Source organism: Lathamus discolor, chromosome 4 (genome assembly GCF_037157495.1).
Source record: "Lathamus discolor isolate bLatDis1 chromosome 4, bLatDis1.hap1, whole genome shotgun sequence".
Taxonomy (NCBI): Eukaryota; Metazoa; Chordata; class Aves; order Psittaciformes; family Psittacidae; genus Lathamus; species Lathamus discolor.
The window spans coordinates 99390265-99416690 of record NC_088887.1 but is presented as its reverse complement, the minus strand read 5'-3'; the positions used below and the strand labels follow the sequence as shown (position 1 = coordinate 99416690).

At 43.4% G+C, this 26426-nt stretch overlaps 3 protein-coding genes across 8 annotated transcripts in view; all 3 read right to left on the bottom strand.

Annotated features, from left to right (window-relative positions):
* Positions 1 to 87: 87 nt before the first annotated feature.
* CDADC1 (cytidine and dCMP deaminase domain containing 1) lies at positions 88 to 13391 on the bottom strand. Of its 3 annotated transcripts, XM_065678262.1 has the most exons (10): positions 13272 to 13289; positions 10291 to 10431; positions 10140 to 10188; positions 8429 to 8606; positions 7009 to 7587; positions 5303 to 5352; positions 4105 to 4274; positions 3385 to 3574; positions 2278 to 2338; positions 88 to 1009 (listed from the first exon to the last, which is right to left on the bottom strand). In XM_065678262.1, exons 3-10 carry the CDS (start codon positions 10179 to 10181, stop codon positions 936 to 938), a joined length of 1344 nt encoding a protein of 447 aa, XP_065534334.1. In that variant the 5' UTR covers positions 10182 to 10188; positions 10291 to 10431; positions 13272 to 13289; the 3' UTR covers positions 88 to 935. The 3 variants fall into 3 exon arrangements, 2 of the variants coding, with proteins under 2 accessions (XP_065534334.1, XP_065534333.1); XM_065678261.1 differs by lacking the exon at positions 10291 to 10431 and having other exon boundaries at positions 10140 to 10234; positions 13272 to 13391; XR_010612402.1 differs by lacking the exons at positions 88 to 1009; positions 10291 to 10431 and having other exon boundaries at positions 3385 to 3491; positions 10140 to 10234; positions 13272 to 13391.
* A 3028-nt stretch (positions 13392 to 16419) lies between these two features.
* Positions 16420 to 18480, bottom strand: MLNR (motilin receptor). Its single transcript, XM_065677156.1, is given in 6 exon segments — positions 16420 to 16620; positions 16622 to 16767; positions 16770 to 16829; positions 16832 to 16931; positions 17488 to 17686; positions 18455 to 18480. Coding segments are annotated over 6 exon segments (732 nt in total).
* FNDC3A (fibronectin type III domain containing 3A) overlaps positions 17880 to 26426 on the bottom strand; it is a 117564-nt gene continuing 109017 nt past the window's right edge. For all 4 annotated transcript variants that reach the window (XM_065678257.1, XM_065678258.1, XM_065678259.1 and 1 more), the window contains 4 exons: positions 25318 to 25527; positions 23760 to 23926; positions 23049 to 23176; positions 17880 to 20391 (listed from right to left, as the gene is read on the bottom strand). In XM_065678257.1, coding sequence (XP_065534329.1) covers positions 20080 to 20391; positions 23049 to 23176; positions 23760 to 23926; positions 25318 to 25527 — 817 coding nt within the window. In that variant the 3' untranslated portion in view covers positions 17880 to 20079. The remainder of the gene's footprint in view (positions 20392 to 23048; positions 23177 to 23759; positions 23927 to 25317; positions 25528 to 26426) is intronic.

The window sequence follows — 26426 nt, the reverse complement described above, 5'->3', positions numbered from 1 at the left end:
TACCCCTTGTCCTATCACTACAGTCCCTGATGAAGAGTCCATCCCCAGCACCCTTATCATGCAATTCCATTTGTGCAGATCATCCTCTGTAAGAAATAACAGGACGTTGTGTGCTTTATTAGCTTTTGTAGTCCTACAAGCCTGTTAGTGAAGATTAACAAAACCTAAACTCTCGAAATCTTCAGATGGTATGTAGAGGCCAGTGAGATGCACACAGCTGAGTTCTTTCAGGCCTGCATCCAGAAGCTGAGAAAAGCGAAGCTATTCTTTGCCTGCATCAATTCAGATGGCCTGCACTTCAGGAAGCAAGCAGAGCAGCTATGCAGGTACCACAAGACAAAACAGTTCTGCTGCTGTCGTAGTTGGAACAGTGCAAATGAGAGAGAAGCTTGATATTCAAACCACTTACTCAAAAATGATGTCCATTCCTTTGGCTTTGTCTCCTTTACACAAGCAGACTGAGAAGTAAAAGCCACTTTCAGGAACAGGAGTAACTGCTAGTGATTATTTATCTCCCATTTCCTAAAAGATTCCCTTGATGATTGTACTTGAAAAACCAGGGCTTATTTCTGCATTCTGCTAGCCCAGAACTCAGAAATCCGTTCCCTCAGTCTGTACACCAAGCAAAAAGGTACCATTTTATTATTACTGCGATCTGCCAGCAACAAACTTTCAGTCCTTTTTATGTTTTAATGTGTTAATAATGATCAGCCACCCAGTTACTTTCACAGAAAATACAAGCAGCAGGTTTTTGCCAAGAAGAACTTCTAAATTAAAAATACCTCCAGGTAATTCCATAAAACATTAAAGACATCATAAATAAACTTATTCTAAAATTCACTTTCCAAACAATAAATAAAACTCTTTCTTATTTGAAAGTGCAAACAGGCTGCATTATAAAAAAACTGAGCAAGACTGCAGAAGTGCTTAGTTATTCAATAGTGACCAAGACACAGTTTCTTGCTTTGGTGCTGCTGGTCATCTAGTGACTTCGTTTTCTGGACCCCATCTAAAGAGAAAAAAAAAATTCGTGAAACATTAATACAGTAGTAAGTATAGCCTAAATACTCAACACATAATGGCCCACTGGAATAACACTGGGGACAGGGAGAGGGACAGAGACTGTCTTCTTCCCCTTACAGAGGAACATGCAGTAATCATAGCAAGAGAAACACTAAGGAAAGAAAGCAACTTGTACCAGTTCAGTGTTGAAATGCAAGCATGCCATCTTGAAGAAAACACTGTTGGAGAAATGAGCCCTATTAAAGGTGAATCTTTCTCTAGCTGGGCCTAAAAAACCATTAGCAGAGAGAGGGATAAACATGCCCTAATATTTTGCAGTGATTACTAGTGCCATACACACTACTCTGAGCCCTTCCCTCATCCCTTTTCCTGAGCCCAGGAGGAAATTGCTAACAAAGAGAAGTCTCCGCTAATCTAGTTCACATTAGGAATTAGCTTGTAGTATGTGGTTATTCATGTGCTACAAAACCCACCTTCAGTCTTTTTTATGCTCCTAGCCTGGTACTCAATTCTTTTGAGTAACTGCCAGCTCCCTATCTTTATGCTCCATATCTTTGTGCTTGAGGCACAACAATTATTTAGCTTCTTTTTCCCCGTTATTTTCCCCTCTGGATGAGAAACATTGTAAGGATTGGTAGCTGACAGTAGATGCCATTGGTGGGTCCCTTCTGTAGCACAAAAAGGCTTCAACATAAGACTCATCCAAACTCTGTTTCAGAGGATGACAGCTTCCTTGCTACAGGGGTGCAGGTCAACAAGGATTTTGTGGCCTTTATATTATATATGTGTATATAAACACACAAAAATAAATGCTGATTGAAAAGCAGGGGCATAGATTCTACTTCATAAAAGAAACACTCAAATGTTCTGCAAAACATGTTTAAATGACTTGGAGGAGTCCAGTTTCTCTTGAAAAAGAATGGCACTCTTTATAGAACACAGTATAAAAAGTCTTTACAGAACAAAATCTAAACCCCTACACAGTAGTCTCAAATTACCTGTGTGTCAAACTGCATATTGTTGACCTTGATAACAGCATCACTAGGTTTTGTAACGTGCGTGCCAGTGCCAAGCATTTGTTAAAACAAACTTGTTTTCAACTTACGATTAGTTCGTCTATTCAAAAAGCTCAGAGAAGTTTTCACAGCAAAATTTAACTAACTGAAATCAAGATGAATCAATTCAAGTTTGTTTAAAACGGGATCTCACTTACTGACTTCAGTCATAACATGAACTAATGAAAAAATTACTTACTTTCCCTGGCTGTGGGGTCATGGAATTCAAGGGCATTGGTGTGCAGTGGATTCAGTTGCCACTGGTAAAAGAAGAAGAAAACGTTTACTCATTCCAGAAGACAGAAGAAAGAGCAAAGGGAGAAAGATAAAGTAGAATCATGGAATAGTTAGGGTTGGAAAAGACCTCAAGATCATCTAGTTCCAACCCCCCTGCCATGGACAGGGACACCTCACACTAAACCATCCCACCCAAGGCTTCATCCAACCTGGCCTTGAACACCGCCAGGGATGGAGCACTCACAACCTCCCTGGGCAACCCATTCCAGTGTCTCACCACCCTTACACTAAAGAACTTCCTCCTTATATCCAATCTAAACTTCCCCTGTTTAAGTTTTAACTCATTAGCCCTTGTCCTGTCACTACAGTCCCTGATGAAGAGTCTCTCCCCAGCATCCCTATAGGCCCCCTTCATGTACTGGAAGGCTGCTATGAGGTCTCCATGCAGCCTTCTCTTCTCCAGGCTGAACAGCCCCAACTTCCTCAGCCTATCTTCAAGTACCCCACTGTTCTTCACTAAGGCATGACTAGGGGTGAGGCAGGGAATAAAGGACTCTACCTCCAACACACACTTACTTTGCAAATAAAAAGCTAGTAAGGGATGTGTGGTCATTTACTGCCTTGAGAAGGGGAAATGAGCTTGCTCAAACCACCAGTGCTGTTGTTTGCCATGGTGAGCACCCTGATTGCAAGGGCACTTGGCCACCTTCAAAACCCACTGCAGCTCTTTTGGGAGCTGCTGGAAGGGCCTATGTAGTCACACAGTGATCTCCCACATCCGCTGCCTTACTGTGACAGGGAAGCTTGGAGAGAACCTCAGTGTGAAGAGGCCACTCAAACAACAGCAGTGAGTTAGAGGGAAATCTGCAAGGCAGTTAGAGAAAACAGATACACTTGGCAGCATCCTCTGGCATATGGCACAGCACTTCTCCCGAGTGTTGTAACAGAACAACCTCTCAATTCCACTCACTTGACTAAACACCACAAGAAAACACACCTCTTGCGCCCAATCCACCCTCCCCACAGTGCAGCCCAGAGGTTTTAGACTATAGTACATTTAGACACTTACTGTGAATTTGCTTACACCCTCCACTTCACCAAACTTCATATAGGATATGTCTGCTTTCTTTTTTCCAGCATCAATATCTCCTGCATAGATCTGCTTGATACCAGCGCCTTTGATTAAAGGGACACATTCATCACATGGACATTTTGTCACAAATATCATGCTTCTCTCATCTGGCTTTATTTCTCGACACCTACAGGCAGTCAAAAACCAGAACTTCAGATATCTTGATAGTTTTTAATAGTGACAAACTTAATACCTCACAAGAGCAAGCAAAGAAGTGTTACGTGATTCAATGATTACTCTCAGAAGCCACTTATTCCTAATAAAGTGCGCAAGTACGCAACGATATCTAGTTTGGTTTTACTCTCTGTGAACAGAACACCCATCCCACCTCTCCGCATATACCATTGTTGAAGCCTCAACAATTGCCACTCTTCCTTATTTCGGGTTTCCTGCTAGGACAGCATGGTCCTAGCAGGAAACAGAAGCAGTGGCTTGTAAATGAAGGAGCTGCCATGCATCGGAGTGAATATCCTTTAAAAACCAATTCACTTGAGAAGTCTGAAGAAATCCCAGAAGCTGTGCCCATGCACATCCAAGTTCTGCATTACAGGCATAAGCAAGACTGTGATGCAATCCATACTTCATCACACATTCATTCGTCATGGAATTGTTTCTGAACCATCTCATTCTTCTCCCTGGCAAAAATAAGCCCATTACCTGAATGTTAAGGCATTCTGCTCCGCATGTATAATGTATCTGAACTTTCTGATTTCCCGATCTTTTTGTTTATCATCCATGTGTGGAAAATCAGCATATTCAGATCCAACAGGAAAGGCATTGTAACCACAGCCTACAAAATACATTGCTCCTGTTCCATCACAGCTTCTCTGCAACAGTAAGCAAACCATTAAAGTAGGAGACATTTACACTGAGTATTAAGTGAAAGTGTTGGGCAATGTATACTTTCACAGTTCATGCCAAGTTATGGCAGTTAAAAAGAGAACTCAGCTCTTGCTGATTGCTCTGTGTCTGTATGGAGCTTTTCCACTGAACTGTTAACACTGCACACAACACACTGCACCAGGCTTTAGGGGCTTTCCTTCTATCAGGTAGTATGGATAGCAGGAACAAAAATGAGGAAGGATTAAGTCCTTGAGCCTTTCTGCAATGTACAAAATTGGAATTAGTTCCTGATGTGCCAGAGACTGTGCTTCACCTGTCTCTCAACAGACCCAGTGCCCAGTGTGCTGTCTAAGTAGCAATCAGTGACTGAAATTAGGACAAAAGAGAAAACAGCAATGAGCAGCTGATGACTGAAGCGTTAAAAACCGATGAAGAGTATGTTGCAGCTGCATGAAGAATGAGGCTCCCTGGGACTGGTAACACGCATAATCAGAGACATAAAGGAATAAACCTTTATGCTTGGATGGGAAAAAGCACAGTAACAATACCTGTAGAAAAATATCACTTTGATCCAAACTGTGCTAAAGCCACTATGGCATTTCAATGGCAACAAAAATCCTTCAGAGATTGTGAGGCTTGATTGTACTGAGAGCTCTCCAAAATAAAAGCTGCAGAGGGACCTGCAGAAAAGGCACAGGCTGCCTGATCAGCAGCTGTGGCAAAACTCTGTAGCCAGGACACCTGGAGTAATTGACAAAGGCTAAGGAAGCAGGCACACTGGAAAAGGAAGCAGAGACACTGTGGTAGTTACTGAACTAATTTATACTTCCCCTTCATCTTGACAGTATTATCAAAGAAGCAGTCATTAACTTAGTTACTAAAGAATGAGATTTCTGTAGTGCTCTGTGTGTGTATGAAAAATGCACGTGCAAAAACTTAAAGTAAATAACTCAAAGCAGATACAAGTGTATGAATTGTGAGTGCAAGAAAGAGGAACTTTTTCAATACTTACTGATTTTTCTTCTGCCCAAATAATAGCTCCAACTCCTGTTTTATGGTCCTCTAAAATACATAACATTTTAGCAGCAAATAATAAATAAAGCACTTCTGAGTTACCTGTACATTAACATATGACATCCTAAAGTAAGGAATAATATTCATTGTTGCTTCATGGATAGGAGAAAAGAAAAATTAAGAGCTTCTAAGTCATACAAGTCTACTCCAAAAGCTGTATTTTATACCCAATTCAGAGGCAAAATGTTAATAATCGTATTTTGATGGGTGTTTCCCATCCCCACTACAGGAAAACCAGAACAGAACTTTCATTATGTGACTTGGAAGATTTTCATGGAGCTTGGAAATCTTCTCCAGTAGCTACTGATGAGAGTCTGGACCAGTAAAAACTGAGCGTATCAAGGAGAAAAAAAAATGTTTCAGGTTTCCAGTGACATAGAAGACAATTAACTATTTCCATCATCCTTGGTCTCACTAACACATACAGTCACCTTAAAGAGGATCTTTCCTGCCAAAGATATGTTTTGTGAGGGCTGACTTTATATTCTGCATACTTACTAGTCACTCATGTATATTAAGCCTGCATAGAAAACATCCTATAATAGTGCTCTCCATATATCCACCTATATAATAATGCAAGCACCTAAATATGTGTGTGTGCCGTTTATTTATTTTAATTTTATTTCAGGACTAAAGTGGAGTAAGAGTTTGCTCAAAATCCAGACCTGAGCCCAGGCTGAACAGCACAGGTAAAACTGAATTTTGCTGTCTCAAGAATGAATAGTCAAGTTTGCTCATCCCACTGTGCTCTGTACAACAGCAGATGTACAAAAAACCCCACAACTGGTTCCATGAAACTTCTAAAGTGTTTGTAACAATGCCATCTCTTCTGCAACTTTGGGTGACCACATTCACAGAGGGTACCCGGGGGAGGGGGGAAACCCCAGCTTTAAACATGTAATATGTTTTGTTTTCAACGGTTTTAAAAAAGCAGCTATCCTATCTAGATGAAAAAAGCCAACTATTAAGGAGTACTACTAAGTTTTAACTCTTCATAACTCTTCATATTCTGTTCTCTGCAAGAACGTACCAATCTACTGCATTGCTACCCAGACAGAATAAAGTTGCTAACAGAAATCATCTCTATCATCAAAAGGTGGTCAATAACTATCCTTCTACCCAAAAAGCCTGTACATCAAAATTCCAGCATCCCTGCAAAGAAACCCCCCATCAGATATAGAAGCACTTTCACTAAGATTAGAACTAAGAAACTTCATATAACTGTCCTTAATGCCTTACCGAAAGGCCACTGTTTCACCCCCTTTTTCTGAAGAAGTGTACATAATCTGCTTGAAATATTGGCATGCATTTGCTAACAGAAGCATCTTGTGAAGCCACAGTCAAAAGAGCCTCAGAGCAGCTTGAAGAATTCAAACGCCATTGTATTCTTTCTTTAGACAGGTGTTGGACATGTTGGCAGGGCAGGATTTCCTAAATACCTGCGCTGGTGTTCTCTTGGAAAGCTTTCACTCACAATACCATGTACCCCTGTGGAGTTTTTACTGTTACTGCCATTCCTGTTCCACAGATGTAGAAACAGAATTCAGCAGCTTGCTCAAGGAATTATTTGGAAGACTAAGACTGAAATGAGGAACTTGCTCTTCTCATGAGACCCATTCTTCCTGCAGTACTGTAACAACTCACCTGTCCGGTATGCAAGTAGTCTGGCTTGTATCATACAGTGCCTTGCAATTTCTTGGGGCAAACTCTGATGATCTGTTTCATTTGTTCGTTGTGATTCACTGTTGTAAAATCCAAAGCATCCAAAGACAGGGACACTGGCAGCCACTGTCGCCAAGACCAAGACAAGATCTTTCATATTTTGCCTCAGGTTGCTGAAGTACGGATTTTCACAGAGGTTCTCCAGTCCTATTGTCATCAGTATTTTCTTGTGCATTTCCTCATTTGAAATTAGGAATAAACTTTCATACTCTTTTATTCTCTCTTGTCTACATGCAGTGTAAAAGTCAGTATTAGAGTCAGGCTGAGATTTTACTATTTTCTGAATAAAGTCAAACTTGGTGGAAGTTTCTTCAACAAACTGCACCATGGAGCACCCCAAGGGCTGAAGCAGCACGCACACACGAGCACGACTATTTGACTTCAGTCTTTCTACTGCTTTGGCATCTAGCTTTGCATCATCTGTAGTCATGGGATTGGACGCCTCATTCTGCAAGCTGATTTCAGGATCTGCAGGCCAGTAAGAAATCCTGTTCACCCCAGCTGGAAGAGAAGATAATGTAGCAAAAGGAACCATACAAGTACAGTGGAACATAAACCTCATATTCAACACTACTGTTTAACCCTGGTTTTACTCCTTTAAGGCCCTGAGTGCTGCTTAAGGGGTATCTGACAACAAAAATGCTAGTAGATACAAGTATCAAGAGGTTACCTAACTTGTTAAGCAGACTGTAGACAAAAATTGGAGTTTACTAAATTCTAAGATCTTTGTGACAGTCTAATTTTGCATCTTAACTACACCAGATATATTAATACCACACACAAAAAGCTAGCACTAACAGAAGCTGCTGCTGAGATTAAAAATCAATGCTTGCAGAAGGGCTGTGGCAGCAGATCCCATTTAAGGAAGTGAATAATCTGACTTGTCTTCATCTTACTTGGGAAAAGGAAAACCTTAAGTATTCCCTGTGATTTCTGCATAAAAGGCACCCTTTCTCTGGTGCCACTGACAAGCAATGGGAGGGCAATGAAAAATGTAGCTACCTAGGCCTAATTATTAAGGCTTAGGGTTGGTTGCTTTGGCAAAGTGCAATTGGATTGTCAGGACCTCAGCAGTGCATCCCAACCAAGAGACAAGCACTACCAATAGTAATAGCTGCACAGAGAAATAGGGTCTCAGTAGCAAACCCTAATCTATTGATCATCAGCTCCAGGAAAATGTACATTCAGTATTGTTTTCAGCCTTGGGGAAAATACCAGTGCAGGCCACACAAGTTAGGGATTTGCTTTCACAACTGGGACAGTCCAAAGAGAAAACAGGCTTTCTGATACCACCAGTCACAAGTGTAACATTTACCCCTAGTGTACTACAGTCATTGCTTACCATTTACAATCATTTTTAAACAGGTTGAACATGGTTTTCTGGAGAAATAAAGATCACAGTTTTTAAGTCTTGATCCATGTTTTATGAGTGCAATCTGGCCAGCATGCAAGTCTGTACTGGAACAGTGAAGACCAACAATCTTCATATTTTTCACCACAACTAGGCCACTCTTCTTCACCTACAGAAAAAGGCATTTCTATTATTTTACTTTTTTTCAACATCAGGTCCATAGCAATGTTACAGCTCTTCCTTTGGGAAGAGTGACCAACTAGGATCAGAGCACATGGCTCTTCATTACCAATCATGATACGAATCATTAAACAATCTCTGTTAACACTTCCCAAAGCAGTATTTTTTTCTGTGTGTGTAGTTTCTATGCGTGCTTTTTAATATCAGAGTGCTGTGCCCCTGTCAAACTTCAAACAGGGACTTGTAGCAAATTCCTGATTTTTTTTTGTTCTTGCTTTGCCCATACCAAAATCCAGGAACAGCAGAAAATTCTGTCAGTTATAGTTGAAAAACTCTCTGAATCATCCAACATCTGGAAATGCTATGAATTTAATTTCTGTTTTAAGCTTAATTTCTGTTTTAAGTTTGACAATAGCTTCTTTAGCTTTATTTCTGTCTCTTCATTTATAGAAATGAATCCAGGTTCTAAAGAATATTCCATGGAAAAAGTCTGCATACCGTAGACAAAAGCTCTTACACACGGATTCCCATATATTGTAAGGAAACTGGACATAAGCTAGTTTGACAAAGCTAGTGAAACACATCTCATTATGCAGTTCAGCTGTTACCAGAACACTGACACCTTGGATCTGTAAATTACTCAATTTCTTTGTGGTTACAGAAATGAGGCTGTACTAAAGCCCTACAAGATAACCCAAGTGCCATTCCTAACTGAATTACTAAATTTGAACCTGCTTCTGAAGTCTGTATAGTGGCAGACTTAACCTATAGATACAGGTATATACTATAGGTATAGACTCATCTATACCTCTTTCAGACATACCAAGCTCTGAAAATTAGGCCTGTCATTCAAATTCTTTTCCTATCTTTTTGTGTCATGGCTGATCCATGTGCTATGGATCTTAGCACATGGTTGTGCTCTGCACAAAGTAAGAACAGTAAGAACTCTTTATCACAGGAGAAAACATGCTGTTCCAGGACACTCTGAAGTGTAACTGGCTACTATTTAGCAGATCCATTGTCAAGGACCCTTTCTTTTCACTGTAACTAAAGTAGTTATCTACAAGTTCTTGATCAGCAAACATTTCAGATAGTTCTGTGCACCTCCACTCTGTAACAGAACTCATCTACAATCATGAACATTGTAATTCTAAAAGAGTACCTCTACACCATCAACCAGGCTGTTTTTAAAGTTACAATCAGCATATGCTAAGAAGTGCCTGGTATACGCCATGCCTCTTTTGTTAGGCTCTTTAAAATACTTCCCATTTTTTAGCATTTGCTTCAGCTGTCAGGGGTACACAGTTTTTCAGAAGCAGCTGTTTAACCAGTCTGCTATTTCTCTCCCACCACTGGATTTTTTTCTCCTTCTAAGAAATAACCGAAAAAACTATTATCAGCAGATCTGTTTGTTTTGGTTTTTTTTTTTTTTCCCTCTGAATTATCTGTCGTGTAAAGAGCACTTGTTACATGCATTGCAGGAACTGTTCAGAAAGACCAATTGACAACTAAGCAGATTTACCTGTGATTTCTTTTGTTGCTCAGTCGAAGGAAAGAGCTCCATCCAGAGGCTGAACAAAGTAAAAAGATTGACTTTAGAAAGTCTCGGCATTTGACCTGTCATTTGAAGAAGAAAAAAAGATATATTTATTAAAGAATATTTATAAAGATACCTCACGTTGGTTTTGTACACCACAGCTGCTACAGAAGCTGGTTCATTAACCACTTCTGCTATTTACAGCAGCTAAATCCACACTGTTTGTTGGCAGCAAATGTCAACTCAGAATGCTCACATCCGGATGCAGAGCTCAGATCTGTGCAACAAGAGAAAGTGATGAAACTTTCACTGGAATTCAGTGAGTTAATTCGGCTCAGAGTTGAAGAGCAGAAATCAAAGATCAGGTCCCACAGAACTTAATGGGCTTAAATGACTCACAAATGCTTACAGAAATCTGAGACACAGCTTCTGATTCAGCCTCAGGCTCACCACAGATGCGAGCAAAAACATCCAGGCATGCATCATGATCTTACACTGACACCCGCAGCAAGAGTGGATGAGCCATTGCGAAACCGTCCAGCCACATCTGTTCTGCAGAAACCTACTTTTGGGTTTTCAGTCTGCTTAAACTTTGGTTAGAGTTTTACAAAAATTTAAACCTATTTCTCATGCTGTTACTTCTGACTGAATAACCAAAGGGGTAGCAAAGAATCCTTTCTCCACCCACTGCCTTTTGCTGGACATGCTGAGAACCAGTGCTCAGCATTACTGAGTATCCCACAAATGAAAATGGAGGAAGTACTGCACCAGTGCTTGCACCATCCCAGATGTAAAGCTGTCTTGACTCACACTTGGCAAGAAGTTTTATTATGTCTTCAAGAAGCGCCAGTTCCTACTTCAGGGGTGCTTAAAGAGAGCTGTAAAACCGCATATTCTTCTGCAGGTCTCAGGTGTGCTGTCTGACAGTAGTTTTATTTCTCGTTTTATCCCTTCCCGCAAATGTTAAAGTTTGTGCAGGAGAGGAAGAGGCAGAGGTAAGAACAGAATAGAGAAAAACATTTCTTTAAGCAGTCCCACCAGTTTGGAAGAAATATAATCAGATACTAAGATTGCTTTGGTGGGGAAGAAGGTTAATGACATGTCTGTGAACCCAAACTATTAGGACAGCAGATAAACAGGCAACCCATGACTGGAATACCATTTTCAGGCAGCATTTTAGCAGGCTTTTTTTCACACAGAAGTGTGATTTTGGAAAGCAGCTATAGACCTCTTAGCAGCACCAGCTGATGCCACACTGCCCACTACTCCTTAGGCTGCCCAGCTATGCTCTCCCACTGTACACAAGCACTGCAAGGGGCACTGGTCAGCACAATCAGATATGTGTGCTAGAAATGTACATGGCAAGTGGCACACAGGAAGATTCGTTGTCACTTGTCCTAAAAACAAACTGTAAAAGTCTACAAGCCACATCTAAATAGGCAGATCTTTTAGTCTTAGTAATTCTCATTACGGCCCCTGTTCACTCCTGTTGTGGCACACACATGCACACTTCCTAAATGGCAAGCTAAAATAAACAGTGCCACTGATACCAAGTCACATGTATACCATCACGTTTTCTAAAATGGATTACGATTTGGCATACAGAGTAGATTTAAAACAGAATATACCAGAAACGAGTTTGAATTACTGTTTGTTTTCTTGGACCTAATCTGAATGTGACCTGTCAAACACATGGGAAACAAACTGAAGAATGTGCCTGTTGTGACTAGACATGAATTTATAATGAAGCAAAATATTATGACCAAAAAAGAAAGACCTATGGTCACAGTTACTGTACCTACGTATCCACACCTTTGTCAACTTAGTTAAAGGTTCCCGTAAGTTCAATAGAGTGAAGAGAATCCTGATTAAAGGGGCCTGGAAATAAGGTAGAAGACATCATACAGCATTTAAAGCAACTAGAGAAGATTGGGGAAGAAAAGGAGCCAGGGTCTTTGCTACTGAGAGCAAAACTGTCTATAAAAAGACCACTCTCAATATGCATTGAGTCCTCACAGCTTCCCTACTTTACACAGCTTCTCTGCTTCATACAAAGGTACGATTTTATTCCTCCAGGTTAGGGATCTCACCCCAGTGAGAGGCAGGTTCGAAGGAGAGTGCTCTGTGAAGGCGAACATAAAAACGCTGCCATGCCTGCATCTGCAAGCAAAAAGGAGCAGCGCACTGTCCATCCGGACACGGTTCAGATGCAGGATTATGCCATGGTTGCAACATAGGAGTCCCTAGCGCAAAGTCCAAAAGAAGTCATGGTCCAAGCACGGAACTAGTACTGAGCTTTGACATCATCAAGGAGGAAATCAGTGACGTCACACTCCTGGCTGGGGAAAGTACATGAGAAACCGTTTTCTTTGCTCACTTGAAAACAGGATCTTCATAAAACTAGGATGACCACCCCCCCCCCAAGCCCGCTTTAGCCATCGAGGAGACCTGGCAGCCCTGTTGTGGTTCTCAGTCTGAGAGCTATAGATACAGCCCATGGGCGATCTGTACGTATACCCCACTCTGCTGGGCCTGCAGCAATGGAATACATGGAATCTATCAAAATCTGCATCATTTCGGCATCCCCTGTGCTGTGAGAAAGTTGCTCTCTACTAAAACTCATGGGCACTGCTACGGGGGTTAGTACAGACCCCGCGCAGAAGGAAAGCATTTTAATGCAGGCTGCATTTCATACACATTAAAAACACACGGTATAGAGCTGGGAATAGTGTTGACAGAGGAGGAAACAAAACAGGAGCGCGTACGATCTGAAGGCCCTATGACTAAGAGCACAGGCAAGCAGGGGGCGGGGATACTCTTACTGCCCTCTCTGTAACGGGCAGGAGCACCCCATGAAACAGCAGCGGAGGGGGGCCGCACGGCCCGGGGAGGGCAGAGCCGCACCGCGCCCCGAGCAGAGGACGCCCGGCAGGCAAGAAGAGCGCCGCGAGAGGCCTGCCAGCGCGCCCCCGCCGCCGCTCCCCTGCCCTCCGGCCCCGCTACCGCCCGCTGCCCCCCGCGGCGGGATCGCGGCTCTCTCCCGGCCGGGGAGGCCCCAGTCCCCAGCCCCCAGCCCCGCAGCCGGGCCCCCCGCGGCTGGCACGGGCCATCACTCACCGGCCATGCTGTCGGTCTGGGTGCTCGCCGCGCTCACCCGCGGCCCCTCCGCCGCCTCCTCCGCGCCGTGCATCGGTGCCGGTGCGGGTACCGGTGGCGGCGCCGGTACCGCCCGGTGCCCCGCGCCCCCCGCCCCCCACCCCCCGGGCTCGCCCCGCCCCTCCCCACGGTGACCCCGCTCCTCCCTCAGGGCGCCGCCGCTGACGGGCGGGCTCCTCGGCCAATGGGCACCGGGAGGGGGAGAGGAGGTCGGGCTTGTGTGAGGGGGGCGGCGGCTGCGGCGCGGTCTGGGCCGTTGGGGGCCGTGGTGCGCCCCAGCCCCGGGCTGGCCCTCGGTGGCCTCCCCGGGAAAATCCACACCCGCGGGCAAAAGAGGGGTCCGAGGAGCACGCGGTCAGCGCCGCAGCGGCTCCTGCATCCGGTGTGGGGAGCAGGAGCTGGCCGCGTGAGGGTGTCTGTCCGGTGGGGTCATTTCTCTTGTGTCCTGCTAACCGGCTTGCTGGGGTAACTAGCCCGGTGGGGTGTGGGGAAGTCGCGTTCCTTTCTGCCGTCGCTGCGGTACAACTGTTCCTCAGCGGAGATGTCGCACCGGCAAATCGCGTCTTTCATCTGTGCCGAGTGCTTCCTCTGGGGAAGGAGAGCGTAGCTTCCGCGGGCTGGTTTGGTTTTGTTGGTAGGAACTTTCCCGTGCAGGGTTATTACGGTAGGTACACCTGGGCAGGAAAGTGAGCAAGGACCTGGCACTGTAGAGCGAGTTCTGAGTATGGGCCTCCTTTTCCTCTTCTAACATACGTGTTATGGATGCGGTGATGAGACCGAAACTCTTCATCGTGTATGAATCGATGTCTGGACTCTGCAAGCACTGGGATTGCTGCTTTTCCAAGGCCTTGGTGAGGGAAAGGTTGGAAGAGAGCAGGAAAAGAGCTGCTTGGTTGCTTTGTTCTTTCAGTTCTGTGGCTTCTCTTGGTTTGGGTGCTTTGTTTGCCTTCTTTTTTTTCTTTAACCATCTTTTCTTGATTTGCATAAATAATTGAGGCTGCACCTGGACATGGGGCTCCTGGGAATAAATCGGACAGGGCTGTTCTACTTTCATTTACAGCATTCCTCCTTACACCATCACCAGAGGCAGCCGTGCCAGGCCTGAACCCCCCCGAACTCCATCCATTTCCCAAGCGTCTGAGCTGGTGGTGACTGAGCACTAACAAAAAGTCACGGCCAGCTCGGGAGTGCAGTTTGCTGCGCTGATATTGTACTAGGCGTGCAAATGGAATATTTAAAAGAGGGATTCGAACGACTCTCGCAGGAAACCAGAGCGTTTCCACAGTCTGCCGCTGCGAGAAGAAGCCTTCTCCTGCGGCGCCCGAGGCTGAGCAGGAGCAGCCCAAGCCTGAAGCTCCTGGCAGAAACATGGTCACCCCACGAGTAGCGAGACAGGGTCCCAGCCCCAAGGGACCTGTACAGGGCCCTGCTCAGACACCCAGCAGGCTTAGAGAGCAGGTGGGTGCCAGGGCCATCTGCCCTGGGAAAGGGCATTTCCTTCCCTCCTCCTGCTTGTGGTACCCATGGAAATGTCTGCCTGGCAAGCGTTTACCTCCCAGCGCAATTTGTAGCTGCTGATAAAGGAAGAGTCATTATCAGGACACCACAGGCATGTAGAAGAAGCTTCATGGCTACGTATAAAGGTGACAAAGCTTTTTTTCCTCCTCAGTCTACATACATTTACTAGGATTGCTGTTAGAAGTAACTTGCTCAAACAAAATACCAGCTCTTCCTCCTTTCATTATATCATTTTAATGATGTCCTCCTCCCCAGCAAAAGCATCCCAAGCCAAGCCCTGCAGACAGCCGGTCTTGCCCAATATGAAGCCAACAGAAGAAGAAAGCTTAATGTGTGTGCAGTGAGCTAGGGATTTTTCTGTCTTCTTTTTTCGTATCCAGTGACTCAGAGCTGTGGATTGCTAAATGGAGAACTGGTGGGGTTTTTAAAACCCAGAGACGGCTCAGGTTCATCTTTGCCGTCTTAGAGATGTCTGAGCTGGACACTGAATTCTGCCTTCCTGTGGCAGCAAACACCATTGCAGGGAGCTCCAGCGTACAGTAACCACCACTGATGCATCTTTGAAGCACAGACATGCTAGTTGACAAGGGTTAACAGAGGGCAGGCGCAGACACACCACCAGTGTTGCTCCTGTAAGCACAGTCCAGACCATGAGGCAGTGTAGACGTGCTGCTAACATTTACCAAATGTTGTGGTGATGAGGAAGTGATAGGAATATCTGAACTCTTACAGATACGGGGGATTAGTCGCTGGTATATAAATAACAGACCTTATTTGACATGTGTGCTTCTGTTGGAAAACCTTGTGCCTACCCAAGTGCAAATCCTCAATTAACTTAGCAAAATGTACTCTCTCGAGCTTATTGTTTCTTTCCATTTTCCTATGCTAATGTTAAGCTCATTACACCCTTGGTAGAAGAAGTCTCCCATGTAGCATGTAAAACCTTCATGGAAAGTAGGGGGAAAAAGAAATGACCAGGGCATTTTGTTGTATGCTGATTAATCAGTGGTTGGCTTTCTTTGTTCGTTTCTTCTCTTCCCTTTTTTCTTCCAATTGCTCACTGTTTACAAAGTTTAAAGCCCTGGATCAGGCAATGATCTCTAACTTCCCAGAGCCTGATGCTATGTTAATGAACTTAGGACTGAGAAAATGAACTAAAAATTAACAGCATCCTACGTCAGCAGGAAGCGCTTTGGTACTGGGTGATTTTTCTGCCAACGGCTCATAAAGGTGAAGCTGCTGGTTTTCAACCTGTGTGGGCAACCAGTGGATTTACTCCTTGAAGAGCTGCGCAAGACACTAAGAAAATCAACCCTCTTTTTCAGCAGCAGAAGTGTAGTGCCTACAGGTGCCCACTGGAGGAGGTGGTTGATGCTACCTCAGTCTCTCTGGAGTTGCAGACTACCTCATACTCAGTTCTGCCTGGTGACGTTCAGGAAAAGGCTGTTCCTGTGAGGGCAGTCACGCTGCTGATGTGCAGTGCTAAACCATGTGAAGCCTTAACTGTGAGGGAGCAAAATCCCTGTCACAGCGCTCCCTCGGAGCACTGGAGGGCTCGGTAGCGTGGCTGGGATGTTCCCCTGCCCCATCCCTACCCTGTGCAGGAGGGTGGGCTTCTCCACCACAGCTCCCGGCTTATGAAACCATAGAGGAGGACACTGAGGCAGATGTGACTGACCCAGAACATGGTGGCCAGCAGGCTGGAATCTATGGCCTGTGGCGTGAGCTTGAAGTCATGGCTGAAGTCAATATGGTTGTCAGGCTGCTCCACACTGACCAGGAAGAAGAAAGGGGCTGGTAGAGAGGAAGGTGAAGGCCCAGAGGATGCCGATAGTGGCCTTTACCTGGTGTTTGGTGACAACCACCTTGGCCGTGAGGGGAAGCAGATGGTAATGCTCCATGGCGAGGGTGGTGGTGTGGAGGATGCAGGTGCAGCCCCACGGAGGTAGTGGGTGAGGCAGCACAGCAGCTGCATGAAGGGCCAGGGCCAGAGGCCATGGAATCCATGGGCAGCCCCAGGAGGGTGAGCAGGTCCGAGACAGCCATGCTGCTCGGGCAGAGGTTGTTGGTGTCTCCGTGTTGTGACAGGACGGATGCCCAGCACTGTTGGGACATCACCCACCATGCCTACTGTCGTGGTTTAAACCCAACCACAAACCTCGTTCACTCACTTCCCCTGCTTTTGCCCTCCCCCTGCTCCTGGAGGGACGGAGAGGGGAATTGAAAAGAATGCAACTCCCACGGGTTGAGATAAGAACAGTTTAGTAACTAAGGTATAACACAGATCACTACTGCTACCACCAATAATAATAATGATAAAGCAAATAACAAGGGAAGAGAATACAACACCTCAGCACCAGCTGACCGATAACTTGCTCCACTCCCCCCAGCCGAGCACCAACCGATACCTCGTCCAACCCTGCAGTCCCTCTAGCCCTTCCGGGTAACTCCCCGTTACCTCCTGCGCATGACATGCTGTGGTATGGAATACCTCTTTGGCTAGCTTGGGTCAGGTGTCCTGTCTCTGCTTCCTCCCGGGCTCCCCTCCTCCCTGGCAGAGCGTGAGACTCACAAAGTCCTTGGCCACACCAAACATTCGAGCAGCAACCAAAACCATCGGCGCCATCGGCCCTGTTCCCAGGCCAAAAGATCAAAGCACAGCACTGCACCAGCCCCCAAGAAGGAGAAAAACGACTGCTACTGCTGAACCCAGGACACCTACCACGAGGAGCCCCAGGCAGACAGCCATGATGGGGATGAGCACCCACACCAACAGTGCCAAACACAGCCACTTGTCATGGCTCACCCTCACCACTGCTCCTACCACTGCCCCACACACCACCGGGGGACGTGGCCGCCTCAGTCCCCACCAACACCCAAGGGGCAGCGTCGCTCCTCAGGCCTCAGCCCCTGCACCCCCCACCGCTCCCTGTGGTCCTACTGCCCCGGGGAGCTGCCATCATCAGCCCTGGCCTGGCCAAGGGCAGCCGCTGCAGAACGAGAGCCCTTCAGCGGCGGCGATACACGCCAAAGCACAGACCAACCACCACAAAAAAGAATGATACTTTTATTTTCCACAGATTTTTAAAGAGACTTTGCTACATAGTTTATGTTATTTTCTATCAGACCATACAGGTTCGTCTTCGTGGAGTCCGACGTTGTACAATTGTAAAGTGATATGTTTGGTAGTGTATCTATAACGTTTTAAAAAGTTTAGAGTTCTTCTCTTTTTCTCTTAATTTCTTTTTGGAATGTACAGTATATGAGGTAAAATTAAGATTACATTAAAAACTGTCTTCAATGCAGTAATATGCACTGAGGCTCAAATGGCAAATACACTATTAAATGACTATCAAAAATAGGAGCTCATTTGAATTTTACTATGAAAAACAGAAGTCACTGCAGATTAACTGTAGTAACAAATCTTACCGTTTTAGACATTCAACCGTTAAGAAATCTCTGGGCTCTTACACGCAACCTCATTTGCACTGCCAAACATGGCACTTTGAAGAAGGTTCTAGAAAACATCAGTTATCCTGTGGGAAGGTATCAGCCTATACGTACAAATGACAGATTGGAAATAAAGTGTAAACATACAGTACATCTTAAAGACAGAGCGCTCTCACCACGCGGAGGCCGAGTTCTTCGCCATTTCTTCTCTTTTGTTGTTTTAAAGGTAACGAAACTCAGCAACATTATTCTACAGCACAGATCATTGGACGTATAAACAATTACAATACATGCCCGTTCTAATATAAGAGAAATTCTTCAGAGATCTTCAAAGCACAAGACAGAGGTTCCTTTTTTTATTATTATTAAGACCAACAGAAGTGTTTAATACCATTAAAATGCTAAACTGAACACAACTAGAAGTCATTAATGATCCACTATCTTGTAACTCAAATAAATTAAGAGTAGCTAATTACAAAGTGTATAACAAATAACGTAAGTGTGATGAGACAAGGATTTTTCTTTTCTTTTAAAGATAGTTTCACTACAAGCTTTGTGTCACTGGCAATCATTGACATCCAGCGAGATGTTCAATGGGATACTTGATAAAATTCAGTCTGGTCATTCAAGAACTCACAAACGCAAGCTCACAAAACAATGATGAGTTATGCAATTGCAAAGTGCTCTAATGCAACATTAACTACATGCAATCAACGATTTGGTACAGTATCCAAAGAGACATTACATTAAACATTAGGATCTCAAGAAAAAAGCAGCTTTTAAGTTTTCTGGTGCAAATTACTATGCTTCATCTTCTGATTTGGTGCCCCAAAGAAAGAGAGGGAGAAAGAAAGAAAGAGAGAAAACAAGAAAATAAAAGGCAGTGCTTGATTCTGGTGGATATGGCAAGTGAATGTTGGGGAAACAGCAAAAGTTCAGTGACGAATTTTATCTCAAAAACCTATTAACTAGCCAAAATCAGAGGGCACAGACATCTGTATAAACTGCATCCAATCAAAGGTCAACTTTGGAAATGTGTTTTTCAATTAAAGTAGGAAGTCTAAGAAGTTCTCACACACTCTCCCTTCTCTATTTTTGAGAAGTAAGAGAGGCGTTTTTGTACGTAAACATCAAATCCTGGGGGCAAGATAAACCACTTGTGCCATCCCCTTGTAGTCTTTCGAAAACAGCTACTTGCAGTGAAGAACTCCACATTTATCAGTAAGAAGCTTCCTTCATGCATACTCTTCCATCCAGTTTATTATTTGCTGCCTGAGAAAAGCCCCTTCTGTTTTTCAGCATAAATCCTGCTTCCCAAATAATTAAGACAAATGAGGAGGTAGAAATACAGCGCTAAATTGCTTTCACAGCATCAGATTAATATTGTATACAGCACAAGTTTGTTAGTGTAAGTTTTCAATGCGAATACACATTCTTCCCTGTGACAGTAGCAACCCTTACAACAAGTGTGGGTCAGGAAACTATTCTTACACTGACATTTACTGGTCAAACCCTTGTCATTAAACGCACCTTGCCTGCCCCATACAGAGTTTGTACTGCAAGAAGGCATATTAAAGAAAGATTGTATTTCTGTGGCTTGCATTCTAATAACATGTGTCAGCCTATACCTACCGGTAAGCATTTTAAAGTGGCCGAAAAGGTTTGCATCAGTCCCAATGCCGGTGCTAAATGCCTGTTTGTTGGTTTTTTGTTTTTTTGTAAAAGCAAGAGAACAGAATTACTTTTAGATTATGAGAAAGTAAAATGTAATGGGCAGTGTTCTAAAATAAACCTCTCTTCTTCACTTTATTACAAAGTACTGAATGATAACAGCAATCAGAATGGAAAAGATAGCAAAAAGTGCAAGGATGACAGCAGCGCACACTTGGTCGCTCTGCGACCATTGTGTCCTTGTGGTTTGCACAGTGTCCTTGGTGCTTGCCGGTGGTTCAGTCCTCTGAGAGATGAATAGCACTGGGGCACTGTAGGGGCCTATCAGGTCCTGGTGACCTCCTATCTCTTGGCACTGGCGAATGGCACATGCGCGGAAACGGTATTCACAGTTCAGCTGGAGGCCCGTGTATCGGAACGACCAGTCCGGACCCTTATAAATCTGGCATTAAAGATAAAACAAATAGATACATCTAATAAAAACATCCTACTTACACATCTCTCTATGGTTTATTTATGGGGAAGTAACTGTAAAAAGGGGGACTCCTCACCAGTGTTTTCACCCATGCAAAAGAAAATGGACAAAAACCTCACAAGTGCAATTTAAATGCCAGGAAAAGGCTCCAGTCCAGAGCTTCTACAGCGTTGTGAGAACATGCTGAATTAACCATCAGAAGACCTGGTGCTGGTTTACTGACCACTTCCAATGTAAATACTACACTGCGGGATGTAATGTACAATATTCCATCAGAGGATTTCAGGTAATTAACTCTGTATCAAGCTACTACATTAAGTCTAATCCAATGCAACATACTTTATTGTAGCTACAATATCCTGTGTTCAAAATGCTATTAATTTATCCCAGTAAACACTGTTTCAGGAAAGCTCTAAGGAGTCCTCTCTGTGATCCTCAATTTCAACAGATCCTAAGACACAGATGACTTGTCGGGGTGTTCTCCAAGGGTCTCCCAGTCGACTGGTTAATGTGTGTTCACGCTGAGTGCCTAATTCAATGAAATCCAAATGCTGGTTTCTCAAATTTATTAATTTGCAGCTACATAGAGTCCTGTAGAAGCCAATGAAATCCCATCCCCATGCAGGTGCGATTTTCCACTTACAGGTGTATCAGTAGGTACTGAGCTGTTAGGTGGGTAGTGCATTGATTTCTCTCTTTAAACCCCTTCACACCTCATTATCAGGATACAGAAATACCACATCATGCAGAAGTTTTCCTTGCAGTTATCATCCTTTAGACAGTATTTTGCAAATGCAAACTACCAACCATTCAATGAAAGAAGCAGGAAATCTTCTGATTTTGTTGTTTGAAGAGCTCTTGCTGTGCCTGTGGCTCCTCACAGACTTAGAAAGCCCTCTGACAGCCAAGGCAGCTGAGCTTTCCTGGAACCTACAACCTAGGGACTTCTCTTTCTCTCAGGAAATGGCTCCCATCCTGAGACAGGGCAGTCATTGGGAGTGCAGCTTTCTCTAATTCTGCTCATTTGTATCATGCGTTTGGTAGCGAGCAAACAGGGCACAGGCACACACAGCCTACTTAGAGTAGGCATGGGTGACTGGCCACAGCTACTTGTCCCCAGTGCCTTGCCAGAAATTGCCCTCCCCTCAATTGTGTTTGCTAGAGTTTTTACAGGGTCACTTCCTAACACCCCAAAAAGCTTGACTGATGTATATAGCTCAAACAGCAGGTTACTAACTTATTTTGTCTTAATCACGTAGGGAGCAATGCATGAGCAACTTGGCTGATGGATCAGCGGGGAGAGGAGAGTGAAGTTTAGGCAGGGAAGTGGTAGTAAACAGCTTGGAGTGAACTTCCAGGACTTTTTGTTTTGTTCACATCAAAAAACCTGTTACCATCATGTCTAACTATCTTAAAGGCCACTTACATGGCGTGTACTTCTTGACTCTTCCAATTTTAAGTTTTGCAAACTCATTTTATTTTAATGTACTGTGCTGAACTGCTCTGGAGAACAGAAAGGAATCATGCATCTCAGTCTACTCTGTTATTTCCAGGCTTAAAGAGTAACCTTTAGTTTCTCGTCCAGCTCATCTGGCAATGCACATTGCTGATCACAGCCTGATTTGACTCCGTGTCAAGAAGCAGCACTGACCATGCCTCAATTACAGATTTCATACTGCATTTCCCATTTTAAGGTTATGATAAAGAATATCCACATGGCAAGGTAACAAGTACCTTGGAGTATGGTTCATTTTTTACTGAAAAATTTAACAAAGGGACACAACACATAGCACTACACTAGAAGTTATGAATTATGAAAATATTAAGGCATATGATCTACCAAAGCACAGGCAAAACTTACTTAGTACTGATCTGTAATAAAATTATAATAAACTAGAATTGTGTTTCCTTTCTGGAAGGAAACCTGATTGCTTAACAGTGTAAAACAGTTTCCAAGCCGGATTTCATGTCAATTATCAGGCAGTTTATAGGGAAGCAAAATTAGCACTGCCCGTCCTCTTTTAAATACAGACACAGTTGTAGCTTGGGTTCCCAGCTGTATCTTTGGATAATCAAACCTGAAATTAAAACACACTCACAACTGCTTGACCCTTATAGCAACACAGCAGGCCCTACTACTGAAATGGTCCTATGGTAAAAAACTAATCACTGAATTACATTAAGTTTCCCTACAGCTGAATGTCTACATTGCATAAGCAGGGCCTCTTTCCTACGTGCAGCTCTCTGTACAGAAGTATGGCTCTGTCAGTCAAAACTTCTATAATACTGCTTACTGCCTTCAGATGGCTCTTGGTGCAAAGAGAGCCCTTTGACCCTTTACTCACAGGTCTCATTTTGGTACCATTGGGTGGATGTTTTCTTTTTTTTCAGTTTCCTGAAATCCCTTCACCACCTGAGGTGAGGTGCAACTTAGTTCAGTGTTTATATTCCTTACGTCTTTTTTCTCTATGACAATGGTCTTAGGAGATACTACCTTTTATTACTTAGTGACAAAAAGTTAGCATGGTACCTAAAACCATACTGTCAACACAACAATCTATAATCTAAACTAGTTACCACAGATAATAATGGAATTAAAACACAGTAACTGAAGCACATCATACCTGTTTGAATTCCGAGTCTTTTCCCACCATGACCTGAAGACAGTAGATAACGGGATCACCCTTCATGGGCTGCAGAACCTCCCACGTGATCTCACAAGTGTGATCATTTATCCTCTCTATTCTTGGTGCTGAAGGGAGCAAACAGAGGTGAAAGTGAGCTCCTCTTTCCCCATCACCTAACACTGTTATGTTCTGACCACTTGTGAAACCCTGTATTCTACCTGCTGTCTTGTCTCAGAGAAACAAAAGATTCAGATTCAAATGTGTTCTTTCTGTAACATTTTCTGGAACAACAACTAACAATTCACACAGGTCTCTATTGCTTCTTTAGGTATCATCCAACAGAAAGCACTGCATGTGTGTATCATATGCAAAAGAACCCCAACCAAGCCATAGCTGCTATGCTTAAAACTATCCTAAACATGGTAGGAAGAATTTTCACCTCACCTTACTGTAACAGCCTGGTCACTCTCTCCTGCTAAGCAAGGATTCTAAGAAAAAAACCTTCCTATGTCAAAGAACTCATTAAGTTCCAAGTCTCGTTTTTCAAGGGAATATTTTAGAAGCTTTAGGCAATGAAAGAACATTTCCTTACTGTCCCTACCTGCATCTGGAAAAGGGCTTAGCATCTTAAATACCCCACATACAACACAACACTAAAACCAACTTGTCATCCCCTCATCCCTCAAATGACGAAAGAAGCACCTTTACCTTTCAAGGCAGCTGGAACAGATTTAGGAGTAGTGAAAACATATTCTTGAGAAAGGGGACCTTCACCAGCTTCATTACATGCCTGAATACAAAATTTGTATGATGTTGACTCACTGAGCCTTTGTACTTTGTATGTATGACATGGTCCTCTGTATAAAGATACAAACCTGGAAACGGAAAGAGTAGCTTATTTTAAACATAGAAAGGACTTCCAAAGAAGCTACAGTTTAGTCTTGAAATCTATTCCCATAGTTTCCCAGAATCTAATGAGAAGCACAGAAATATCTACTGCAGAATTACATGGTGTTCTGGCATTACTACACAACACTAAGCTGGTTTTCCAGGGCCAGGTTTTTATTTCTCATGTCTTTGAAATAAAAATCTCTTTTACACAAAGAGTACTACAGATTGTGTCTGGGCAAAAACGATCCTGAGCATTTTCAGAAACCCTTTTGCACCTGAACCAATGGGAAAGGACAGCAGCTCTCTCTTTCAGCAAGCTGTGTACACTGATTTTTTTTTGGCCATCTAGTTCCCCAACATCCTTAGCTTTTCAGAGTCAGGTAATGAGATTTTAGCGTTTTGCTCCTTTGCAACTCTCCCTTACTTCTAAGACGGGGTCATAGATCCAACTGCTCTTGCACATCATTGTCAGAGACGGGTGACTGATGAAGCTCACTCAGACCTGCAGAGGAGGCCAGAGTCACGCTTGCAGCACACACCAAGTCCTGTTGTGGGAGCTTTGTAGACTGTCCACTCTCCTTCATGTTATAATTCTTACACAGACTGATCATGGCAGCTCTCATTCGATTTTCAGTTTTGGTATCCCCAGGACACAGCACAAGCTCATCTCTTCCTGCAGAGGTTATCTTCAACTTTTCTTTTACATTTAAAACAGACAGTACCTGCACATGACCTAGTCCCTGGTAATGGTAATGAATTTCTTTCCAGTTAAGAGTCTAATTTCTTTTCCTCACTGCAGAGCAAATTCACCTAGTAGCTGTCTTGTATTGCTGTCAAGCTAAAGCTACTCAGAGATTCAGACGCAGTACACAGTGTGGCACTACTGTTCATTTTACCATTCAGGCAAGGGTACTTGCTGTACCATCTCAGCTTACGTTCTGATTTAACATGAGAGAAAGGATCCCTTAAAATAATACATTGTAGTACATGAGTTTATTTTCCACTAAAAACAAGTGCATATACAGACAACAGAGAGTAAAGAATTCACCCTTCCAATACTAAGTATATAAAATCCACAAGACTGATTAGACTTGATACTTTGACAAAATACTTGACCAAATGTGAGAGAGAAAACCATGTTGGTATGAAACATTTCATTAAACTCTTCATATTGAATTATAAATAAAAACTATGAAGTTTTGGTCTTCTACTTCCCAGCATGGAACATTAGAGCCCTTCTGGCCTTGCCAAATGAGATGTTCTTCTATGTCTGTGGTAAATTCAGCAAAGCATATAAAATTTTGCCCTTTGCTGCCATCTCCCAAGCATCAGACCACAATGACACAGGGCAGATTAACAGGATGCCAAAACCAACCTTCCGTTCTTATCCTCCATTTGAAGGTGGTACTGAATGGAGTCAGTCAGTGCTTTTGCAGTTCCCTCTCCCCACTTCAGCTTGAGAGTCTGAGAACTGTATGCAGCACATTCCAGTCGAGGTGGATCTGGAGGAAGAGGCTTTGTTTTCAGTTTTATGGTGTGGCTGAAAGGACCTGCTCCGAGACTGTTTAGGGCTTGAATTCGTACTCTGGTATTTTAAAAGAGAGAATAAATTAACTTGAAATTACATTCTAAAAAATAACTGGTCATTTCCATCATTCACATTCAGGAGAGAACAATGGTACCAAATAGATGGTACTTCCTATGGTGAAAACCTTTATCAGTATTATGGTTTGACAGACTGTTGTGAGCATGCAGGAGTGTCACTTTTTTTGCCATAGTTTAAGGAGCTAGATTGACCCAAAACAAAAATTTGTTAGCATATTTGCATCATTCACATTAGTGGAAAGCCAGAAAAACTCTATCAGCCACTTCAAGAGTGGTCCAGCTTCCTGACCCTGCAGGCTTTGTACCAAAATTTTTGATAGCCACATTGGAAAGATGAGGGAAGGTGAAAAAAACCCCACCTCCAAAAGAAATGAATTCTTGTCTTTGGCTATTATATCAGGTGAGCTCAAGGATGACTACAGGAAAGTTTTACGTGCATTCTGGAACGTATCCAATTTGTGTGATTATAAAGTCATAGTGCCCAGCCACCTCTCTTGCTCTTTTCACTAGTAACACATCTCTGGGTGCTACAAACACAAGCTAACTTGGTTCTGCTTTGAAAGGGAGAGGGGGAAACTAGAAGTTAAAGGACACATGGCTGAGGTGTTTGTAGAACTCAAAATTCAGGGATTTTTTGTTTGCTAGTCCATGTAAAACAATGCTGGCATTAGGTTTACACAAGTAAGAATTAAAAGGATTAGCTAATAAATTAATTTCTAAAAATAAAAAAGCAGAAAACAGAAATCTGAGGCTCTTTGCATATCTCACAGGTAGCCACAGAGAACAAAGTGAGCTAATCTCAATATGCCAATGAACATTCGCTTGTCTAAACCATCTAGGTAACTGTATCTAGGTAACTGAAAAAAAGTAATCACAGTA

Excerpts from the sequence above, each read along its gene's own strand:
- CDADC1 (XM_065678261.1), bottom strand. The coding sequence starts at position 13,344 with ATGCACGGCGCGGAGGAGGCGGCGGAGGGGCCGCGGGTGAGCGCGGCG. Across the intron at positions 2,339-3,384 it reads AGGGTGTAAGCAAATTCACA|TGGCAACTGAATCCACTGCA; the intron begins GTAAGTGTCTAA and ends TTCTTTTACCAG. Across the intron at positions 1,010-2,277 it reads TGACCCCACAGCCAGGGAAA|ATGGGGTCCAGAAAACGAAG; the intron begins GTAAGTAATTTT and ends TTTTCTCTTTAG.